Source organism: Quercus robur, chromosome 1 (assembly GCF_932294415.1).
Source record: "Quercus robur chromosome 1, dhQueRobu3.1, whole genome shotgun sequence".
NCBI classification, from domain to species: Eukaryota; Viridiplantae; Streptophyta; class Magnoliopsida; order Fagales; family Fagaceae; genus Quercus; species Quercus robur.
Window position 1 is genome coordinate 14,693,135 of NC_065534.1, and position 19,442 is coordinate 14,712,576.

At 36.2% G+C, this 19,442-nt stretch overlaps 1 protein-coding gene across 5 annotated transcripts; it reads right to left on the reverse strand.

Moving 5' to 3' along the window:
• Positions 1 to 733: 733 nt before the first annotated feature.
• On the reverse strand, positions 734 to 9,965 carry LOC126722445 (uncharacterized). Of its 5 annotated transcripts, XM_050425614.1 has the most exons (5): positions 9,647 to 9,960; positions 8,614 to 8,780; positions 8,171 to 8,380; positions 4,854 to 4,972; positions 734 to 1,114 (listed from the first exon to the last, which is right to left on the reverse strand). In XM_050425614.1, exons 3-5 carry the CDS (start codon positions 8,256 to 8,258, stop codon positions 1,001 to 1,003), a joined length of 321 nt encoding a protein of 106 aa, XP_050281571.1. In that variant the 5' UTR covers positions 8,259 to 8,380; positions 8,614 to 8,780; positions 9,647 to 9,960; the 3' UTR covers positions 734 to 1,000. The 5 variants fall into 5 exon arrangements, with proteins under 5 accessions (XP_050281571.1, XP_050281577.1, XP_050281560.1 ...); XM_050425620.1 differs by lacking the exon at positions 8,614 to 8,780 and having other exon boundaries at positions 4,860 to 4,972; positions 9,647 to 9,965; XM_050425603.1 differs by lacking the exon at positions 8,614 to 8,780 and having other exon boundaries at positions 8,171 to 8,311.
• Positions 9,966 to 19,442: the final 9,477 nt, after the last annotated feature.

Below are 19,442 nucleotides of genomic sequence, written 5' to 3' on the forward strand. Positions count from 1 at the left end.
GCAAAATAAACAGATTCCAAACAGACTCTTATTATCCGTTTGGATACTGATGAAATTTGAGTTATCTATGTTTTGTCTTTTTTTTTTTTTTTTGGTTGTTGAGAAGCACGTTTTAGTTTTCTAGTGGGTCTCATGCACTGTTCACGAGACCCACAAATTTCACTTTTTCAATAAAACTTTCATTAAAAATAGGTCCCATAATACTATTCACACATTTAAAAATTATTTTGCTACAGTATTTTCAATTTTCAGTTTTCCGCAAAATAAGCGGTATTCAAACATACCCTTAGTCATCAAAAGTGCTATTGAATGATTATTGCACCAGATCACAATCCGTTCTTTCCTACTGGACATGACTACCACCATCTCGCCATTGGTTACCAACATGGCTCATGTGCACATCAGACAGCCTGACAATTAGGAATTAAACCGATCATCAAGTGGGTTTCCCTTTCCCACCATAATCAAGTTCTTTTCCTTCAAATAGATCCTAAGAGTTTTTGCCCATCTCAATTTGGACTTTATCAAAAACACCAAACTCCGATGCCCTCAGGATTAGTGAAACTACTGCCATCATTCATCACTCTCAGGTTCAGCTGAACACCTTGTTTTCTATGGTGGGAACATTGTCTTTTAACTAATCAAGTAGTGAAACAAAGGAGAAAAGAACACTATTTTTTAACATGATCTGAAACGGGAAGTAAGCAAGTAACAAGAATATAAAAAATAAAACTAACACCAACGCAAGAATTATATTATTTATTTCATTTATCTTTTCTGTTTGTTTAATTCAGAATTCATTTATACTAAACGATTAAAATGAACATAAAACTGCGATTAAGGAATCACCCTCTCCCATTATAGGAATATTCCAATCAAGTTGAGTCCACATCCTGTGTAAATTCTTTGGTTTCAGGATCAAAATATGTTCAGGGTCTAGTTGGAGGAAAAAGATTAAAAAAGAAGAAGATATGGAAGTTGTGCAAGTGTTGGACCTTAGTCACTCTGGTTCATCTAAATGACCGTACAGTTCTTTCCAGTGAGATGATGCTTCTTCAGGGGTTCGAATAGTCCAGATGTGAGGTTTGGCTCTCTCACGAGCTTCTAGAATTTCCTGCATTCAGAGTGTTCAGCTTGTTACTTGCATCAAAATGATGATATTGATAGGCCAAACCAAATTCGAAGTCATCTCCTCAAGTGACAAATAGGCGAGGAAACAAATTAAAAATAAACACTAATGAACTTCAGAAAAGTTGACTTGCTTGATGTAAAACAGATAGTGGACTCGTTTATGTCTTTTGTTAAATCCTTTTCATAATCAATTACTTTTATTGTCTTTTAGAATACAATTAACTCTCATGATAACTAATCAACAGCACCAACAACAACGGTCTTAGTCTCAAAATTTAGGAGTTGGCTATGGATTAATCATCATGTTAACTAATTGATTAGGATATTTTGGACTTTGAAATTTTTCCTTTTGTAGTAGCTCAACATGACTCGAGTATGAAAACACTGAAAAGGGTTCAAGAACCAGGTTTTTTTTAATAAAAAATTTTATTTATATATATATTAATTATCATAATGGCTAAAATAATTTATTTTGGCTTTTGACCCTATATCGTAAGTTGGATCTCAAAATATATGTAAGATCTCCCTTAAACCGTACATAAGGCTTTCATTGAACGTGGCTAAGTAATCAAGACCCCCTACCTAAGTACCTCAAACATCCACATCTCCACCCCCACCTTCTTCCCTTTCTTTTACTCTCTCCAAAAATCCCTACTGAAAAAGAAGAAAAAGACACACTAACGACTGAAAAACAGGATCACAGGTGAAGCAGTTGCAACTCTTCCAATAAAAAGCACTAATTCCTTGTATTAATTCAACGTGAACATATAGGGCAGCTATTAGATGGATGGGTCTTCAATATTCCCATTCAAACAGGACTTCCAGCCAAAAAAGGGCAAGGATTATAGCATAGATTCAAGCAGAGAGTCAGTCACATCAAAAGCCAAGCAGGTTTCTCGAGAACAAATCATAGGTATGAGCAAACACATAAAGTTCAATATATTTAAATAGATCTTTTCAAAATGGATGCCTCCCCTTGCAAGCTTGTAAGTGCAAGGTGGAAGGTGAGGTTGTGGCATCAAGACCCATCGAATGCATCTACCAATTTTCTTTTTTAAAAAATTGTTCCAACCAGCAGACTTTAAGAGAATGGCATTATGAGATTCCCTTTATTTTTTATTTATTTTTTAAAATTTTAAGAAATTGGGATACATCAAATTGGGACACTAAAGATCTTCATATAATTTTAATTGACCTAGAAACAGCATATGATAAAGTACATAGAGAGGTTATGTGGTAGGTTTTTTTTTTTTTTGATAAATAAGTTCCTTAAGGTATATTAAGTTGATTAAGGATATGTATGATGAAAATATAACTAGAGTGAGAACAAGTGGAGGCATCACAAGTGAGTTTCCCCTATCACTATAGTTTTGCATCAATGATCAACATTAAGTGCATGTATCTTTCCACTAGAGATGAACAAGCTCACTAAATAGATTCAAGAGGAAGTCTCATAGTGTACACTTTTTGCAGATGATATAATTCTAGTATATGAAACTAGACTTGGAGTCAAGTTAGAAATTTGGTTAAACGCTTTAAAATCTAAAGACTTTTGGTTAAGGACTAAAATAAAGTTTCATAGAATGTAAGTATAGTAAAAATAACAACAAAGACTAAGGGCTTGTAAGACTTGATAGTCAAGAGTTACCAAAGAGCGAGGGCTTTCAATATTTTGGATATTAATTCATAAAAATGGAGAGATTGACGAGGATGTGAATCATATCAGATAAGAGCATTGCAAATGGAGTGGAGAAGCACATCAGAAGTATTGCATGATCATAGAAAGCTACTAAGATAAAGGAAATTTTTTATAAAATTGTTATTAACAAGCTATGCTCTATGTACTGAATGTTAGGATGTTAAGAAGCAACAATCATAAATTAAGTATAACTGAAATGAAAATAATATGATGGATAAATTAAAATACAAGGAAAGATAGAATTCGAAATAAATAAATTTGCTTAAATATAGAAGTGTTTCCTATTGATGAAAAAATTGGGGAAAGTTTGAGGTACTTTGGATATGTTTAGAAGAGAGTTTAATTCACCAGCGAGAAAGAATGAGCTAATTCAAGTTGAGAGAGAAAAAATGTGAGGATGACCAAAAATAACATTATTAGTAGTAGTAGTAAAAAATGACATGTCAATTGACAAAGTAGTTCAAGTATGACTTTGGATAGAATAAAATAGAGGAAAAGACTACATATGACTGATATTGATTAGAGTGTTGAGGATCCAATCCCAAATTTTTGGGACTAAGGTTTGGTTATTCTTGTTACACATGCGCTTTGTGAATTTTGAACAAGGGGAAGAGCTGCCAATTGAACTGGAGCTCATTGGCTAGAACATCATTATCAAACTTTAAACCTCTCTTTCTCTCAGAAGGACCAATCTATTTATATGATCATGATTACTTGCTATAATTTATTACAGCGGGTAAAATCAATCATGGAGTACACCCACACCTAATGTAGACTAACAACATGGAAATACTTAAAAGACTCCAAAGAACAGGTTAATCTATAGGTTCTCATGCTTTAGAAATCAATTATGATTGACCAGTCTTCAGGGATTTATGCAACCTTTATAGCTTATACTTAGCATGTCTTAACGCTAAATTGTGTCAATTAAATTACTGGATTTATAATAAAACACTTTAACATGACTCAGTATACATGCTGCAAAGTTAAACTAAAGCTTGGTCCAGAATAAGTGTGCAGGTGGTCCCACACTAACTTGAAAATTGATATGTACAATTTACAAGCTTTCAGTCAATGTGACAGGAGTGCAGCATTGTTTGGCCTTCTACAGAGGAGTAATGTTTACCCTCTATCATTTCTCTGAAGGATATGTAGAATGTATAAAATGTGTTTATATACTTATCAATTTTATGTGCGTATATATGTATAAATACAATGTATTTATTCTATAATATCTCCCTATCTGTCCAACTCCATAGATGGATTGCTTTTTATCCCCTATTCCACAATTAAAATCCCCCCCAACCCTGCCTTCCCCCCCACCTCAATTACCACTGTTCTTTCTGCAAGTCATAACAATCTGGCAATCTCTTTTATGTCGAATTTTTCCCCCCACCTGATACAGTTCCTAGTAGGTGCTCTTGCTGCCAGTTTTTGGCACATCTTAGAGGAGAGATGTATGGTTAATATATAAACTCACAAGGGGAACCATAAAGGAAATACTTTATAAATACTATCCAAAAGTCAATCAAATACTCCACACAATCCATATTGTTAGCCCTCTATTCCATTTTGAAATGTCCCAGAATATGGTCATCTTTGAAAAGTTAATGAACTTAGTATTGATAACTTTCCTAACTTACACTTTATATTATTTAAAAAGTCAGTACCTTCCACTAGAATTTAAATGAAGAAATTATTTCTGGAAACTTATATCTTTTATTTGAAAGACATTGCATTAACAATGTTTAGTTAAATACAAATGGATTATCTAAACAGGACAAACAATATGGGATAGAGGGAGTGTGTAAGAAGAAAATGGATAAGTTCTACTGGTAAAACATCATTTATAATAAGTTAGTAACACATACAACTCAAAACAATAATGAAGATTAATCTGCGCAATCATTTGGTCTAGCACCCTGCCATTAAAGTTACATGTTGCTTTAACAAGGATAAAGTGATGCACTTAAATTTTTTCTTCTTTCAAAAATGACTAGTGGCTTAAGTTTAAAAAACAAACCTGCACCTCAGTGGACTGTTTTGTCTTCAGTTTCAAACAATCATATAAAACACTCCATTTCTCAGAACAGTTATCAAGAACACCAAGCCTATAATACTGCTGCATCTGATGAACAGGGGCTGCCATGATATAAATGCCCATCAGCTTCAAAACATTTTGCTTTAAAAGCACAATGAAAAACTAAAGGGAGAAAAATAAATAAGAATTAGACAATTTTTTGTTAAATGCCTCATCTGATGGCCCATTTAAGGCAGTAGAGGATGCAAAATTGCAAATGGGAATAAGTTAACTGAAACAAGGATGGAGAGAGGGAATAATGATAGGCAATGGGCATACGTTTCTGAAACAGCTACTTGAAGCTCTGGAAAAGAGGATATACTAAAATAAGCAAGAGTCAACTAGAATGTTGAACATGCAAAAATCACAACCTTACCCAACAAAAGGACCAAACAGCAAGGCATGGGTTTGTCACATTAGCTCTTAACAGAAGCAAGATATGTAGGAAAAGAAGGAAATCAGAAGTCTAGAAAACTAAAGTTATGTTTGGTAACAGTTTTTGTTTTCTATTTTCAAAAACTTGTTTTTGGGAATATAAAGAAAAAACAATTTTCTTGTATTTTTAAAATCAAAAACATGTTTGGTTAGTTGAAATTAAAAATAAAAATAAAAAAATTTTGAAGAAAAAAATTGAAAATACTAAAATATGTTGTTACTAGAATTTGAACTCTAATGCTAACTCATTAAATGAGACAGATTTATTAAATTAAATGCGTTTTTTCATTGACTTTTGAAGGTTAGAAACTGGGGAAAATTACACTTTACCACCCTAAATTATAACCCAGATTACACTTTGCATCCTAAACTATTCAAATGCACATTTTGCACCCTAAACTTTAACATTTGTTATACTTTGCACCCCAAAGTTAGTTTTACTACTATGTTAGACAGAAATTGATAGCGTGTGATTTGCATGTGATTTTTGCTTAGATGACACATAGTTTAAAGACAAAAATACCCTCTTCCCAATAAATTAAAAACAAAAGCTCTCTCACATGCGTAGCATATCATCTTCCCCAAATTAAAAATCTGTCTAACCCTAAATCCCCAAACAGCTCTCACGTATGTATGTCCAGCAACTCCTCTTCTCCTTTCACAGGTTCCAGGTACTAAACCACCATGATGCAACATTTTATGAGTGAGTAAAGGTACTTACTCTTGTATTCTAATACAACTATGGCATTAGAGGACGTACACACCTATAGTATAAAAAAAATGTTATCTTCTTTCTTTTTAAAATATAAATTGAAGTATTGATGAAGCTTTGAACCAATAAGTATCAGTTTTCCTCTTCAAAGTAAAAAAAAAAAAAACGTCTCGTACTCAAAACTTTCAATACATTTAAGGGTCAATCACAATGTGAACTGCTTGTACCATCACAAGACTTGTCCTTAGGCACACTTAAGGACCTGAGTGGCAGTGTAGAAACTGTAGATAGTAGATACCCCCTTGTTCACTTCCTTAGCACAGAACAAGCTGTGGCTGGCTGCAATTGCTGCATCCGCCATTGTTGTATTAGGTGCTGCAACAGATTTTTGATTTGAGGGAGGAGGAGATGCAACACGTGAGAGAGTTTTTTGTTTTTAGTTGATTGAGAAGAGGGTATTTTTGTCTTTAACCTATGTGTCACCTAAGAAAAATCATGTGCAAGTCATAAAACTAACTTTGGGGTGCAAAGTGTAACAAACATCAAAGTTTAGGGTGCAATATGTGCATTCGAATAGTTTAGGGTGCAAAGTGTAATCTAGGGTTATAGTTTAGGATGGTAAAGTGTAATTTTCCCTAGAAACTGAAAACAGTTTTTTGCATGTTTTCAGTTTTCTTCATAAATTGAGTTTTGAGAACAGTTTTTGTTTTCTATCCATTTTGAGTTGCCAAGCAAGTTTTTTAGTCTCAAAAATAGAAAATTGTTTTTGGAAACAGAAAATAAGGGGAAAAAACAATTACTGAACATACCCTAAACTTTGCGAAATTTGAAAAGCATTAATAGAGGAAACAAATAATGCCGAAAATTTACTATGAAGAAAATCTTGAAGAAATTAAAAATAAGTGAGTTGAAATGGTTGATTATCTTAAAAGGGTCAGGTTTCTTGAAAATCCGAAGGATTGGACCAGAACGTAAATAAATGGCTATCAAGAAGCACTCCCATTACTAAGCATGGAAAATATTCAAAGTATGAAACAATATACATGAGCAAAAGGCCCAAAAGATAGTCAAAAGAGAATGAAGAAATGGTGAGCAGAGCTAAACATAATGCATATAACAATTTTTAAATATAAAAGGCAAGAAGGATGTAGAGAAATTGTACAAAGAGACAGCGAAGTGCCCACACAGAAGAGAGAAAACCAAATATTTTGGTCAGTGCAAACAGTACACAAATGCTAGAAGGAAAATAATCGTGCCAATAAGTTCTAACTCAAATGGCATCCCCCCACCACCCCCCCCACCCGTTTCCCCCTGTAAGAGCAAGGTGAAGGGTGAGGTCTTGGGTTTAAGAGAACCAGGACCCACTAGGTGCATGAGTAATCTCACAATACACAATTTTTATTTATATTTTCCCAGAATTGAGGTTCCTAAAGTAAACAGCTGAAAAAATAAAAAATACAAGAGAGACTTGAAATTTAGACAGTATTCTAATTAATACTAAGGGATTCTGATCCTCGTGTTTCTAGGGCACCTCCATTGTAGAGTTCATAAAATCCTAATCATTTATTGTTGAATTTGTGGTTTGGACTTTGTCTCATCATCAATAACTAAATATGTGCCAAAATAGCACAAATTAACATTTGTTTAAACACTGAGGATGTAGCAAAATTTAAACTACTCATTTAACAATAAATTTTTTGGATTTAATAACTCTAGCAGAGTAATCCTAAGAACTCTAGAGGATCTCAATTTGAAACTCAAGGGTTCAATGCTTAGAAAGGCACATCCTATGAACAAAATAAAGTGGTAAGAACAAATTTTAAAAACCACAAGTCATTGTGGTAATGAAATGCCAGATCATGGAAATTAATTTTTTATCAGAATATTTGGATAAGATAATGGATTCTATGGCAATGATGACTAGTTGAGTTGTTTATGTTAATATAGAAATATAAAACTAATGCAATTTTTACGAGTATAAGCATCTGAATAATTTATGATATGATGTTGTTTTAGAATTGTTTGAACAAAATTTGGTCCGCAACACAATTGGATTGTAATAAAAAATAAGAATTAGAAATGAAAATGAAGAAGAGTAATGAAAAGTGCATACAGTAGCAAAACCAGAGAGCATCAAAGCAGGTAGAGCAGGAGAAGCGCCGCTTTTGAAGACCTGATGAGGCTTTAGTTTCCGTAGACATGAGCTTCTGCTCTTTCTATCTCTCTTTATGGTAGGATTAGGGTTAAGCTTTCTCTGGTAAAGTTAGAAACCTCAGGTCAAACTGATTCGATCAAAACTTTCTCCAAGTATTCACCTATTTTCCTAGGATTCATTCACCAGCAACCAAAAAGACTCTAAAATAAATATAGATAGATGAAATAAGAACTGTTTTTTTTTTTTTTTAATATAAGTAAAATATTTTAGTAAAGAGAAGATAATGGAACAAGACAATGAAGCATGACAGTTATACCCCTCTTTATGCTTGAGATTAGAGCAATAGCATTGGCCTGGGCAAAGTTTTAGGCCAATTTTACATGTTTTACTTAAGTAGCTACCTTTTTGTATTTTAGCCATCCACTTCTCAAAACACTCCACATCTGACTTTCTATTCCAAAATCTGTCCATTTAATGCTTAGAATATGCCACTGTTACTTCTTGAGTACATATCAACCTAAAATATTATCTGTTGCTGTTGAAACTGCATCCTCTGCATCTGTTGCTGCTGAAAATGCATCCAAGAAACAAATAACATTGTGATGGTTTTGGTTTTGAGGAACCTTACTAGCTCATTTCATATCTTGTACTAGGTTTCCAAAGGAATTTTTCTGGGAAGACCACAGAGAATTTCTTAATTGAATCCATTTCTCAAATCAAAATTTCAAAGCAACTAGTTGGTAGAACTTCGAGAGGCTTCAATAAAATTATTGTTCAACATGAGGGCTATCGGAGAAGATGCATTGGTAAAGATGCTTTAGAACATCTTCTATTTTCTCACTCTCCCATGTCCTAAACCACAGCTTAAAAGAGACACAACCCTCTAGAACTTAAAACACAACCTCCTGAGTTTCCTCTATTAAGTTTCTATACTGAACTTGATCAATAAGTTGACACATGAGACTGAGAACTCTATGGCATTTCTCCACATACAATTCAGTAGTTTCTTTCTTCAACTTCTTCCATCTTCAAACAGACCCAAGATACAAGACCCAGACAAAAATCCCAAAAACCTTAATGTTAGAGAATCAGTGCATCCTAAAAGATGGTTCTGATAAAAAAAAATGCATTAGCTCATTACAATAACAAACACTTACCAAATGGGTATTTGCATATCAAATTTCAAGATTTCCAATTCCAAGCTAAACAAAGTTTTCAACATAATAAGAATCCACAAAAAGCATATATGTGAAACCCCAAGTACCAAATACATATCCACAAAGCAAAAGCAACTCAATCAATCCAATTCAGACACATCTCACATCTTTTCATGTTACCCAACAAGCAAGGGAGACACAAAACGAAGCAAAATTGAAAATGGAAGAGCAAAAAAAAAAAAAAAAAAAAACCAAGTTAAAACAAAAGATAACAAACCTGATAAAAAGCCAAAAACAAACACGCCTCAAACTAGATCCAAACACTCTCAGCTCTGCCTTTGCAATTTGCATAAACTCATTCTTCGTCTCCACTGGTCACTACTGCACCTCCACTTCTCCACCGTCTGATCTATTGCTCACACTCACACAGTAGTAGAATCGGCTGAGGTATGGTCTTCTCTGATATCTCTCTCTGCTGCCGCTACTCTTTGCTCTTGTGTCTTGGGTTCTTGATTTTTCTTCTATACAGTATTTTAAATCTGGGCTGTAGAATCGGCTGTGGTTAACGTTGCTGGCGTTTTGGTTTGCGTTTAATTTTTATTTTTATTTTATGGGATATGTTTTTTTTTAAAAGTGAAATGATATGTCTAAAACATTTTTATAACAAATCCTAAATAGTAGGTTGTTGCTGGTTGTTATTGTTGGAACAAAAAAGTAATTTTAATGTTAATTTTAAATTTAAACCAATAACAACTAACCACATGTGATTTGTTGTAAAAATGTTGTAGATCTAGCATCTCTCTTTTTTCAATTTCAAATCTTGCGTTTTGGACCTTTAGGCTGTGTTTGGATATAGGTCCATGTTGAATTTTTTTTTTAAACAACAATAAATATTAAAAAATTTAGTTAATTGTCATATTTCAAAACAATTTTGAAAAATAACATCTCGAGTATCTAAAACTCGAGTTCCAGATGGAACTCGAGTTTTTAGTCTCGATTTGGGGAAAAAAAATTGCGCTGAAAATCGAGTTTTAGAGACTCGATTTCCATAAATTGCAAAAAACGCCGCTATATGGCTTTAAAACGTCACTATAGTGATTAAAAACGCCACTATAGGGCACCCTAAACCTGGTACTTAAAAAATTTTTTGCAGGAAAACGCCGCTATAGGGATTTAAAACGTCACTGTAAGGCTTAAAAACGCCACTATAGTTGAAATTTTTTGCATAAAACTCGAGTCTTAAAGACTTGAGATCTATGTGGCATTTTCCCACTCAGAACGCGAGTCTTTGAAGGTCGAGTTTTTTAAGTGGATCTCGATTTTTTGAAACTCGAGATGCTATTTTCTAAAATTGTTTCAAACGTTGTCTAACTTACAAAATAGAAAGGCTGAAGAAGGTTAGTCTGCTCAAAACCTCGGTCCATGTTTGGATACTGATTATTTTGTTGAAAACTGAAAATACTATAACAAAATAATATTTAAATGTATAAATAGTGCTGTGAAACCCATTTTTAATGAAAGTTTTGGTAAAAAAAAAGTTTGTGGATCTGTAAACAGTGCAGAGGATTCCCTAAAAAAGATAGAAAGAAACACACCTCCCAAAAAAAAAAAAAAAAAAACCAAAACGCCAAACACAATGCTTTTCAGCACTATCCACACGGACACTTAGTTGTGTCTACTACAAAAGACTTCAAACCCAAAAATATTTTTTTTTATCAAATATATATATATATAAAGAAAAAACAAAACAAAAATTAGTAGTTTGCATGTTAAACAAGAGAGATATTAGAGGAACTTAAATACAAAAATTTAATTAGATAGTTTGGATCTTAAAATGCAAAAAAAATAATATTTAAATAAAATATATTATGATATAAAATATTAATTTAATTAATACGCAAATATGAAAATGCTCTATTTTAATTGTTTAGTTAAGGCTGTAAAGTTGTGATTTACAATTATGTTTTTGTTAACTTTAATTCTGTGTCAAATTTGATTGTATTTCTATTCAATCATTTTCCTTGTATGTTTGTGGGATTCAATGTAAGGGTTGAGTGTGAGAGTTATGTGAAGACAGTGAAGTTCGCGACTGACTTGTAAGTGGACAACCCGTGAAAGGCCACGTGAGAAGCACACGCTGGAATCTGAACAGTCTTTTGCCAGACTATATTTTACGAGTCACTTCGCGACTTAGCCAACTCGTGAATGACCCACGAAACTCTCTACTTGGATAATTTTAAAAAGTGATTTCCTCATTTCTTTACACATACTATATAAACCCACATTACCCATGAAATTATAAGGAAACTTTCAAAGAAAAAACCCTAACAATACACTTGAGAGTTAAAGATTGTAAACCCACAATCATCTACACAATTTCTCTTAATTTTCCTCTACTCATATATCTCCAATTACAAATCCTTGAGAGGTTCTTAGCCTAACACTTACCGTACCTAATCTAAGTGTTGAGAAAAGTTTTGGTGCATGTGGGAAGCATTGGAAGAAGCCATTAATTGGTAGATGCAATTTGGAGCTAATTGCAGGATTTGGATAACTAGTAAAGACAAGATTCAGTGAAATCCGTTGGGAGTTGGAACTCGGAAGGTTCAAGTACATTGGGTAGATTAAACTTCGAGGGTCTTTTTGATATCATTGTACTTTAGCTTTATTCACTAGTGGTTCATTTCGGCTTGGAGGGCCTCGGAGAGGTTTTTTGCCTAGTACTTTGGTTTCCTCTTCTATAATACGTTTCAATGTTATCTCGTTGTTTACATCTCTCTTCCCTTACTCCTTATGCTTTATACTTATTGTTTATTATGCTTTAGAGTTGTTCCGGCGTCATTGTGTTACACTTACTCTTATTCCGCATTTAGTTAAGTAGGGTAAAAGCAATCTAGCCGTAAGTTTAAAATTGGGATCTAAACAAGTAATAGTGTTTTACACTATTTGAGCTTTCAAATGCCTTAAAATGTCTAGGGCCGACCCTGATCTTGACAATGGAAGACTTCTTGAGTACGACTTTGATGGCAATGTTGTTGTGACTGTGACTGTGAGGTTTGGGCTTCATGGACTTTTGCTCAGTTACCATTATAGTGTGAGAAAGAGTATGATATGATGTGAGAGAGGCAAGGGCGGCTCAATAAATTTTAGTGGATATTTAATATTTTTATAATAATTATTCAATTTTTTATTTTGTTTCTTTTTTTTTATATATAAAAGTTCATTTGCTTTCTTGTTCTCTTTTTCTTTTCTTGAGATACAAAATTGCTCATATAGTTTTTATTTTTAGGTTTTATTAATTTATTTGTTATAAGTTGTTAGAAAAAATTTTATTTTCAATTAGTGATGAACACAAGGAAATCAGTAAGGTTGAATGTCTCGAGCGTTGATCTGTGTTATTTAGAATATCCTGAAAAGATGAACACAAAGTCAGAGGAGACCGGGGAAGACTAGCCAAGAATCCTCCGATGGTAAAGTTAGTATTTTCAAAATTCCAAGTTGTATGGAAAAAATGTCTCAATCAATTACTTTCCCATAGAAGAACTCTTATATAATGCTTGTCAGAGGCAGTTACCTCTCCTACCGTTGTAGAGTTCGGAGGATTCGAAGGTAACTTCCATAACCACCAAGGAAGTTACACTTTTGGGGTTTGTCTTCAAAAACCGTTCATTGGGGGAGGGTTTGTAGCCTGACAGGAAAACAGAAGTAGCTTAAGCATGTTTAGGATGCAGGAAGCTCGTCCGACCAACTTTGTGGACAGACGAGCTTACCTTGGACGGATAAGCTGTATGCCATCCATCATTTCCTTAGGACAAGCCATATGGACGAGCTTAGGAGTTGCCATATTTTATAACACCATCAGTTGCCCCCTCGTCCACATGGATCGTCTAAAGGAATGTGTAGTTTGGCACTATTTCCCTGGATATGTGTATTTAATGTCTACAGTTGGATGTGCCACGTGTCCTAATTTTACTGGTGACCATTCTCGTAAATTTATTTTTTCGAGGGGTAAGCCACATGTCATATCCTGGTTGGTTGTGTCGTTTCAAATGCCCAGGTCAGTTGTCTATAAATAGTGGAATTCCTCCTCTACCCTTCACATTTCTAAAATTTTCTTCCCAGACACTCCTCGTCTAGAGCCCCGTCTAGAAGTTCCTTCGCATCTGTGGCTTCCTTCCGTCTTAGAGCCAGGTATTCTTTCCTTTCTCGTCTTTAGGTTTTCCTTCATTTTTTAGAAAAAAATGTCTGTTTCTTCGTCTAGTAATAGTACGGAAAAAGCTATAGACGAGTACCGTGACTCAACTAGTTATGGTAGTTCTAACAATAGCACTAGCCATAGCAGTAGTGGAGGAAGCTCCACAGACAAGGGGTATACTTCTGGTGTCCCCGGTTTTCCTTTAGAAGTCATACAAGAACAAATTAGGAAGGCTTCAGGGTCTCAAGCTGGTACTTCATCCAACATCCCTCCGTCTAGTCATTTGGACAAGGTGGAGATCACCATCTATAGCTGTGCGATAGACATCCCTTCTAAGACGAATGAACAAAGACTCAACAATATTAGGAAATGGTACCAAATTCTGGATGAGCTTAACCCTAGGTTGCCCGTCTGTGGAGAATGGTGCTACAACCCCTACTTTAGAATAGGCGTCTATGAGGCTTATTTTTTGGGGGGCTTAAGGTTACCTTTGAACACTTTCGCTAGAGAATTGTTAGTTAGGTTAGGTTTAGGAGTATGTCAATTCAATCCTAATGCATGGAAATTAATTGTTTCCATGCAAATTTTGTGGAAGGAAGTATTTGGAGGGGATCGTCCTCTTACTGTGGACGAGTTCCTCTATTGTTACAAACCCTCAGAAATACATCAGTCCCTTGGCTTTTACCAATTCATAGCTAGGGGTACAGATTGTAGATTGATTAAGTCTTTGGCCTCGTCTGATAGAAACTGGAAGAAGGAATTTTTCTTCGTCTCCGATTTCTGGGCTGGGAATCCTATAGACGTTGACCGAGACGTCTTTGGTCGTTGCATCGGGGATTTAGGGAACCTTCATCCTGAAGGTAAGTCCCTCCCCTTTTTTCTTCATTTTGTTCTCTTTCTTTCACATTCTAACTTTTTCTTACTTGTTTGCTTACAGCTGTTAAACGACCGTCTTTAAGCAAGTTTTATTGAAACCATGTTCACAGGGCTCATCTACACGTGGATAGGAGCTTCCATTCCTTGGTCATGCTCAGATGTCTTGCCAAGTGGGGATTAGGCCCTAATCCGTATGACAAAGCACTTGCACACGAGATCACAATACGAAGAAGTAAGTTTTTGAACTTTAGATAAATATTACAATATTTATGTTCTGCTTTAGTTTTTTTTTTTTTTTTTTTTTTAAGGAATGGCAACAATGAAAGAAAACAAAGGAAAGGAGATTATAGGCGAGGAGGGTCGTCCTGAGGCCCAACCCCAAACTCGTCCGTCGGCTGGGGAGAAAAGGAATTCCCTGTCAAAGAACATTGATTTAGGAAGTCTTCCCAGCCAACAAGATAGTCGACAAGAGAAAAGGGTTAAGCGTGGGTCATCCCAAGTGGTTAAACCTAAGCTTCCTCAATTCCAGCCTCCCGTCCATATAATTGATGTTGACTCGTCCACTCCAGTTGAGACTACCCCGTCCAAGACTTCTCCGCCCAGGACAACTGCACTTGCTTCGTCCTAGCTTCCTCCCAGGGTTCCCACAAATATTATTGAAAATGAAGACTTGGCTTAGGAACACTTTGGAGAAGCTGTGAAGGACGAGGACATAACTGCTTGTTATAACATGATCTTTTAAGGTGCGTTAACTGTACTTTTTGTCTCATCCTTATTATCCCATAATTTTTTCTTCGTCTAACCAGCATTTTTTGGATCTATCTTTTTACAGGGCATGTCAAAATTCATTGCAACGTCCAGGCAAGCCACTGAATTGGATAAGACGAGGATCTTGCTGGAGACGAGAATTCAAGAGATAAGGGACAAATGCAAGAAATGGGCTGAGGTGGCTACCAAAGCTAAGGAGGAAGTAACGGAGTAGCAAAATTTGATTGGAGAGTTGAGAACCAATATAGCGGAGAAAGATACTCATCTTGATCAGTTACAGAAAAAGAATGACGAGTTGAGTACCCTTCTCTCCCAGGCAAAAGAAGATGCAATTGCTGAGTTCAAGGCGTCCAAAGAATATATTGAACGTCTAAATGAACATTACGCAGCAAGCTTTGAAGATTTAGAATGGATGCCATGGAAAACTTCCCTGAAGTGGACTTTAGCTCCATCAAGCTTAACCTTGTTGCTACAACTAGTTCTCTTCTTCAGGCCAGCTCCAAGGATGTTAATGTGGAGGAGTATGCTACTACCCAGCTGACCCAAGACAACCCCAACATTAATGCTCCCCTTGCTTAAATCTTTTGATTATCCTTTGTATTTTCTTTTTTCTTTTGATTTTTGTTCTGTCCTTGGTTTTGGGACCTTTTAATGTAACTTAAGTACACTAAGCTCGACCATAGTTTTAGGACGAGCTATCAACAGTTGGCTTTACTTTCGTAAGGATGTTTGGACGTTGGTTGTCCGCCCTTGAACAATCTGAATGAATGTTATTTTTCTTTTATCATGATATGAATGAAAGCTTTATCTTTATAAACAATAGATTTCAAGCTCAGCTCGTCCATTGTTCATTTATATTTTTTATTTTGAATTTCACCAAATGTAATTCGTCTGTGAAATAATAATTACTAGCATTACTCGTCCTTAGATTTGGCTGATTTTTGACGCTTCATGAAGGCCCAACTTTTCTCTCGTCCATAGATTGGATTGTTTAGTTGGCATCTTGATCAATGGATTGAGCGCTTGCTCAAGTAACTCCTCGTCCATGTATTGGACTAAGGTATTATAAGCTTTACCTTGTCCATTATTTGGACGTTTTCACTCCAAGTTGAAGGCTTCTATTCATCCATGATGTGGACGAGTATACCTTCGCTCTTAGGGGATTTTACAGACGTTATATCTCCATGTCTAGAGAATTTACTCGTCTTGGGCTCTTAGCCTTCTTGTGAACTAATTTGAATGAAAATAGGAATTCACACAACATTATGTACATATCATAAATATTATTCACAAATGAGGCACATGCTCAGAATCAAATGCCTTCCAGGGAGTTTAATAAGTACAAACAAATCCATAACTTTGTTCATAACCACAACATAAATAATAAAGTAGAATGAAACATAAGTAGAATATAAGTAGACAAACAGGTTCCAAGCTCGTCCATAGTAACACTCGTCCAGGCTAGCACTTTTATTGATAGTACCTCCTCAAGTGCTCAACATTCCAAGGATGCTCCAATTTTCTCCCGTCCAGGACCTCCAAGTAGTAGGATCCTTGCCTTTTATAGTTGATAACTCTGTAAGGTCCTTCCCAATTAGGCCCCAGTTTCCCATGAGCCGGGTTCTTGGTTGCCAAAGAAACCTTTTTCAGGACAAGATCTCCTATGTTGAATCGCCTCGGCTTCACCATTGCATCATACTGCCTAGCCATTAGGTTTTTGTACCTTATCATCCTATGTTCTGCGTCCATCCTTACCTCGCCTATTAGATCGAGATTTAAACGGAGTTGCTCCTTGTTATCCTTATCCTGATACATCGTCACCCTATGTTTGGCCATGTGCACTTCTACAAGTATGACTGTTTCACTTCCATGGGCTAGCTTGAAAGGAGTTTCCCCCGTAGGGGTTCTCACCGTCGTCCTGTACGCCCATAGAACACCTGGTAGCTTATCTGGCCATACTCCCTTTGCCCCCTTAAGCCAAGTCTTGATGATTTTCAACAAAAATCGGTTTGCAACTTCAGCCTGACTGTTTGCTTGGGGATGCGCGAGCGAGGAATAACGATTTTGAATTCTGAAGTGTTCACAAAAGTCCCTGAAAAATGCATTGTCAAATTGTCATCCGTTGTCAAACACTAATACTATGGGCACCCCAAACTTGCACACAATGTTCTTCCAAACGAAACTCTTGAAATTTTGTTGCGTGATACTTGCTAAAGGTTCTGCTTCTACCCACCTGGTGAAATAATCAATACCCACTACCAGAAATTTCATTTGCCTCGTCCCAAGCGGAAAGGGATCCAAGATGTCTAGCCCCCATTGTGCAAAAGGCCATGGGGCCATCATAGGGGTGAGATATTCTGATGATTATCTAGGGACATTACTAAGTCGTTGGCATTGATCACAGACCTTGACATATGCCTTGGCATCAGCTTGCATGGTTGGCCAGTAGTAGTCTACGCGGATGACTTTGTGGACAAGTGATCTGGCTCCTGAATGGTTGCCACATGCTCCTTCATGAACCTCCCTCAATACATAATTGGCCTCGTCCAAAGCTAAACACCTCAGATAAGGTTGTGAAAAACCCCTTTTGTATAGTACCTCGTTCATGAGGACGTATCTGGCTTATCTGACTTTGAGCTTCTTGGCCTCGTCTTTTCCTTCTGGAAGCTTTCCGTCCTTCAAGTATGATACTATTGGAGTCATCCAATTTTCTTCACCCTTTATCTGATGCACCTCTGGAAAGTCTATGCTGGGCAGGTATTGAATTTCATCAAACTCGTCCATTACTTTACTTGCTGAGGCTTCTTTCGCTAAAGTATCTGCTTCTATATTTTCTTCTCTTGGGATCTGAATGAAATCGGCTTCCTTAAACTTCTTTACAAGGCGTACCACCTTATTAAGGTACTTCTTCATTCGTTCTTCTTTGGCTTTACATGTCCCATTTACTTGGCCTATGACTGACTAAGAGTCTCCCAGGACGAGTATCGTTTCTGCTTCTATAGATTTAGCCAACTCCAACCATTTAAGAAGGGCTTCATACTCAGCTTCATTGTTGGTTGTTTGATATTGTAGACCAACCTTGTGCTTCAATTTATCTCCCTCCGAGCATAGTAAAACAACTCTTATTCCTCCTGCATGCTGTGTTGATGAGCCATCCACATGGACGATCCATTTCTTTCTATTCTCCACCTCGCTTAAGTCTTCATAACTTGGAGTGAACTCTGCATTAAAATCTGCCAGGGCTTGAGCTTTTATTGCATGCCTTGGTTGATATCTGATGTCAAATTCACTAAGCTCGACAGTCCATTGGATCAGTCGTCCTGCAACTTCTAGCTTGTTCATTGCTTTCTTGAGCAGATGATCGGTCATGACATTGATGACATGAGCTTGGAAGTAATGTCTTAGCTTCCTAGAAGTCGTTATCAATGCAAAAGTCAGCTTCTTTATTAGCGGATATCGTCCTTCCACTCCCCTTAGTGCTCTACTTGTATAGTATATGGGCTTTTGCGCTCTTCTTTCCTCCTTTATCAATGTCAAACTAACGGCATGTGGGGTAACTGCTAAGTACAAATACAACTCCTCCCCTAGCACGAATGGACTTAGTAAAGGAGCCGTAGTGAGGTAGATTTTCAAGTCCTGGAAGGCTTTTTGACACTCATCCGTCCATTCAAATGCCTTTTTAAGTACCTTAAAAAATGGCAAACATTTATCAGTAGCTTTAGAGACAAACTTGTTAAGGGCAGCAACTCGTCCGGTAAGAGACTGGACTTCTTTGATATTTCGTGGAGGTTCCATGTTCAGTATCGCCTGGATCTTGTCTGGATTTGCTTCAATCCCCCTATGCGAAACCATAAACCCCAGGAATTTCCCGAATGACACTCCGAAAGCACACTTGCTGGGGTTCAATCTCATGTTATACTGCCTAAGTGTGTCAAACGTTTCCTGCAGGTTGTCCAAGTGCTTTTCCTCGTCCTGACTTTTCACCAGCATGTCATCTACGTAAACTTCTACATTCCGCCTAATTTGTGGACGAAACATGTGGTTAACCAACCTTTGATATGTTGCCCCAGCGTTCTTCAAACCAAAGGGCATCACCTTATAACAAAATAAGCCTTGACTTGTGACAAAAGATGTCTTTTCTTGATCTGCGTCGTCCATCCTTATCTGATTGTATCTGGAGAAAGCATCCATAAAGTTAAGTAGTTTGTGTCCCGCAGTGGAATCTACTAATTGG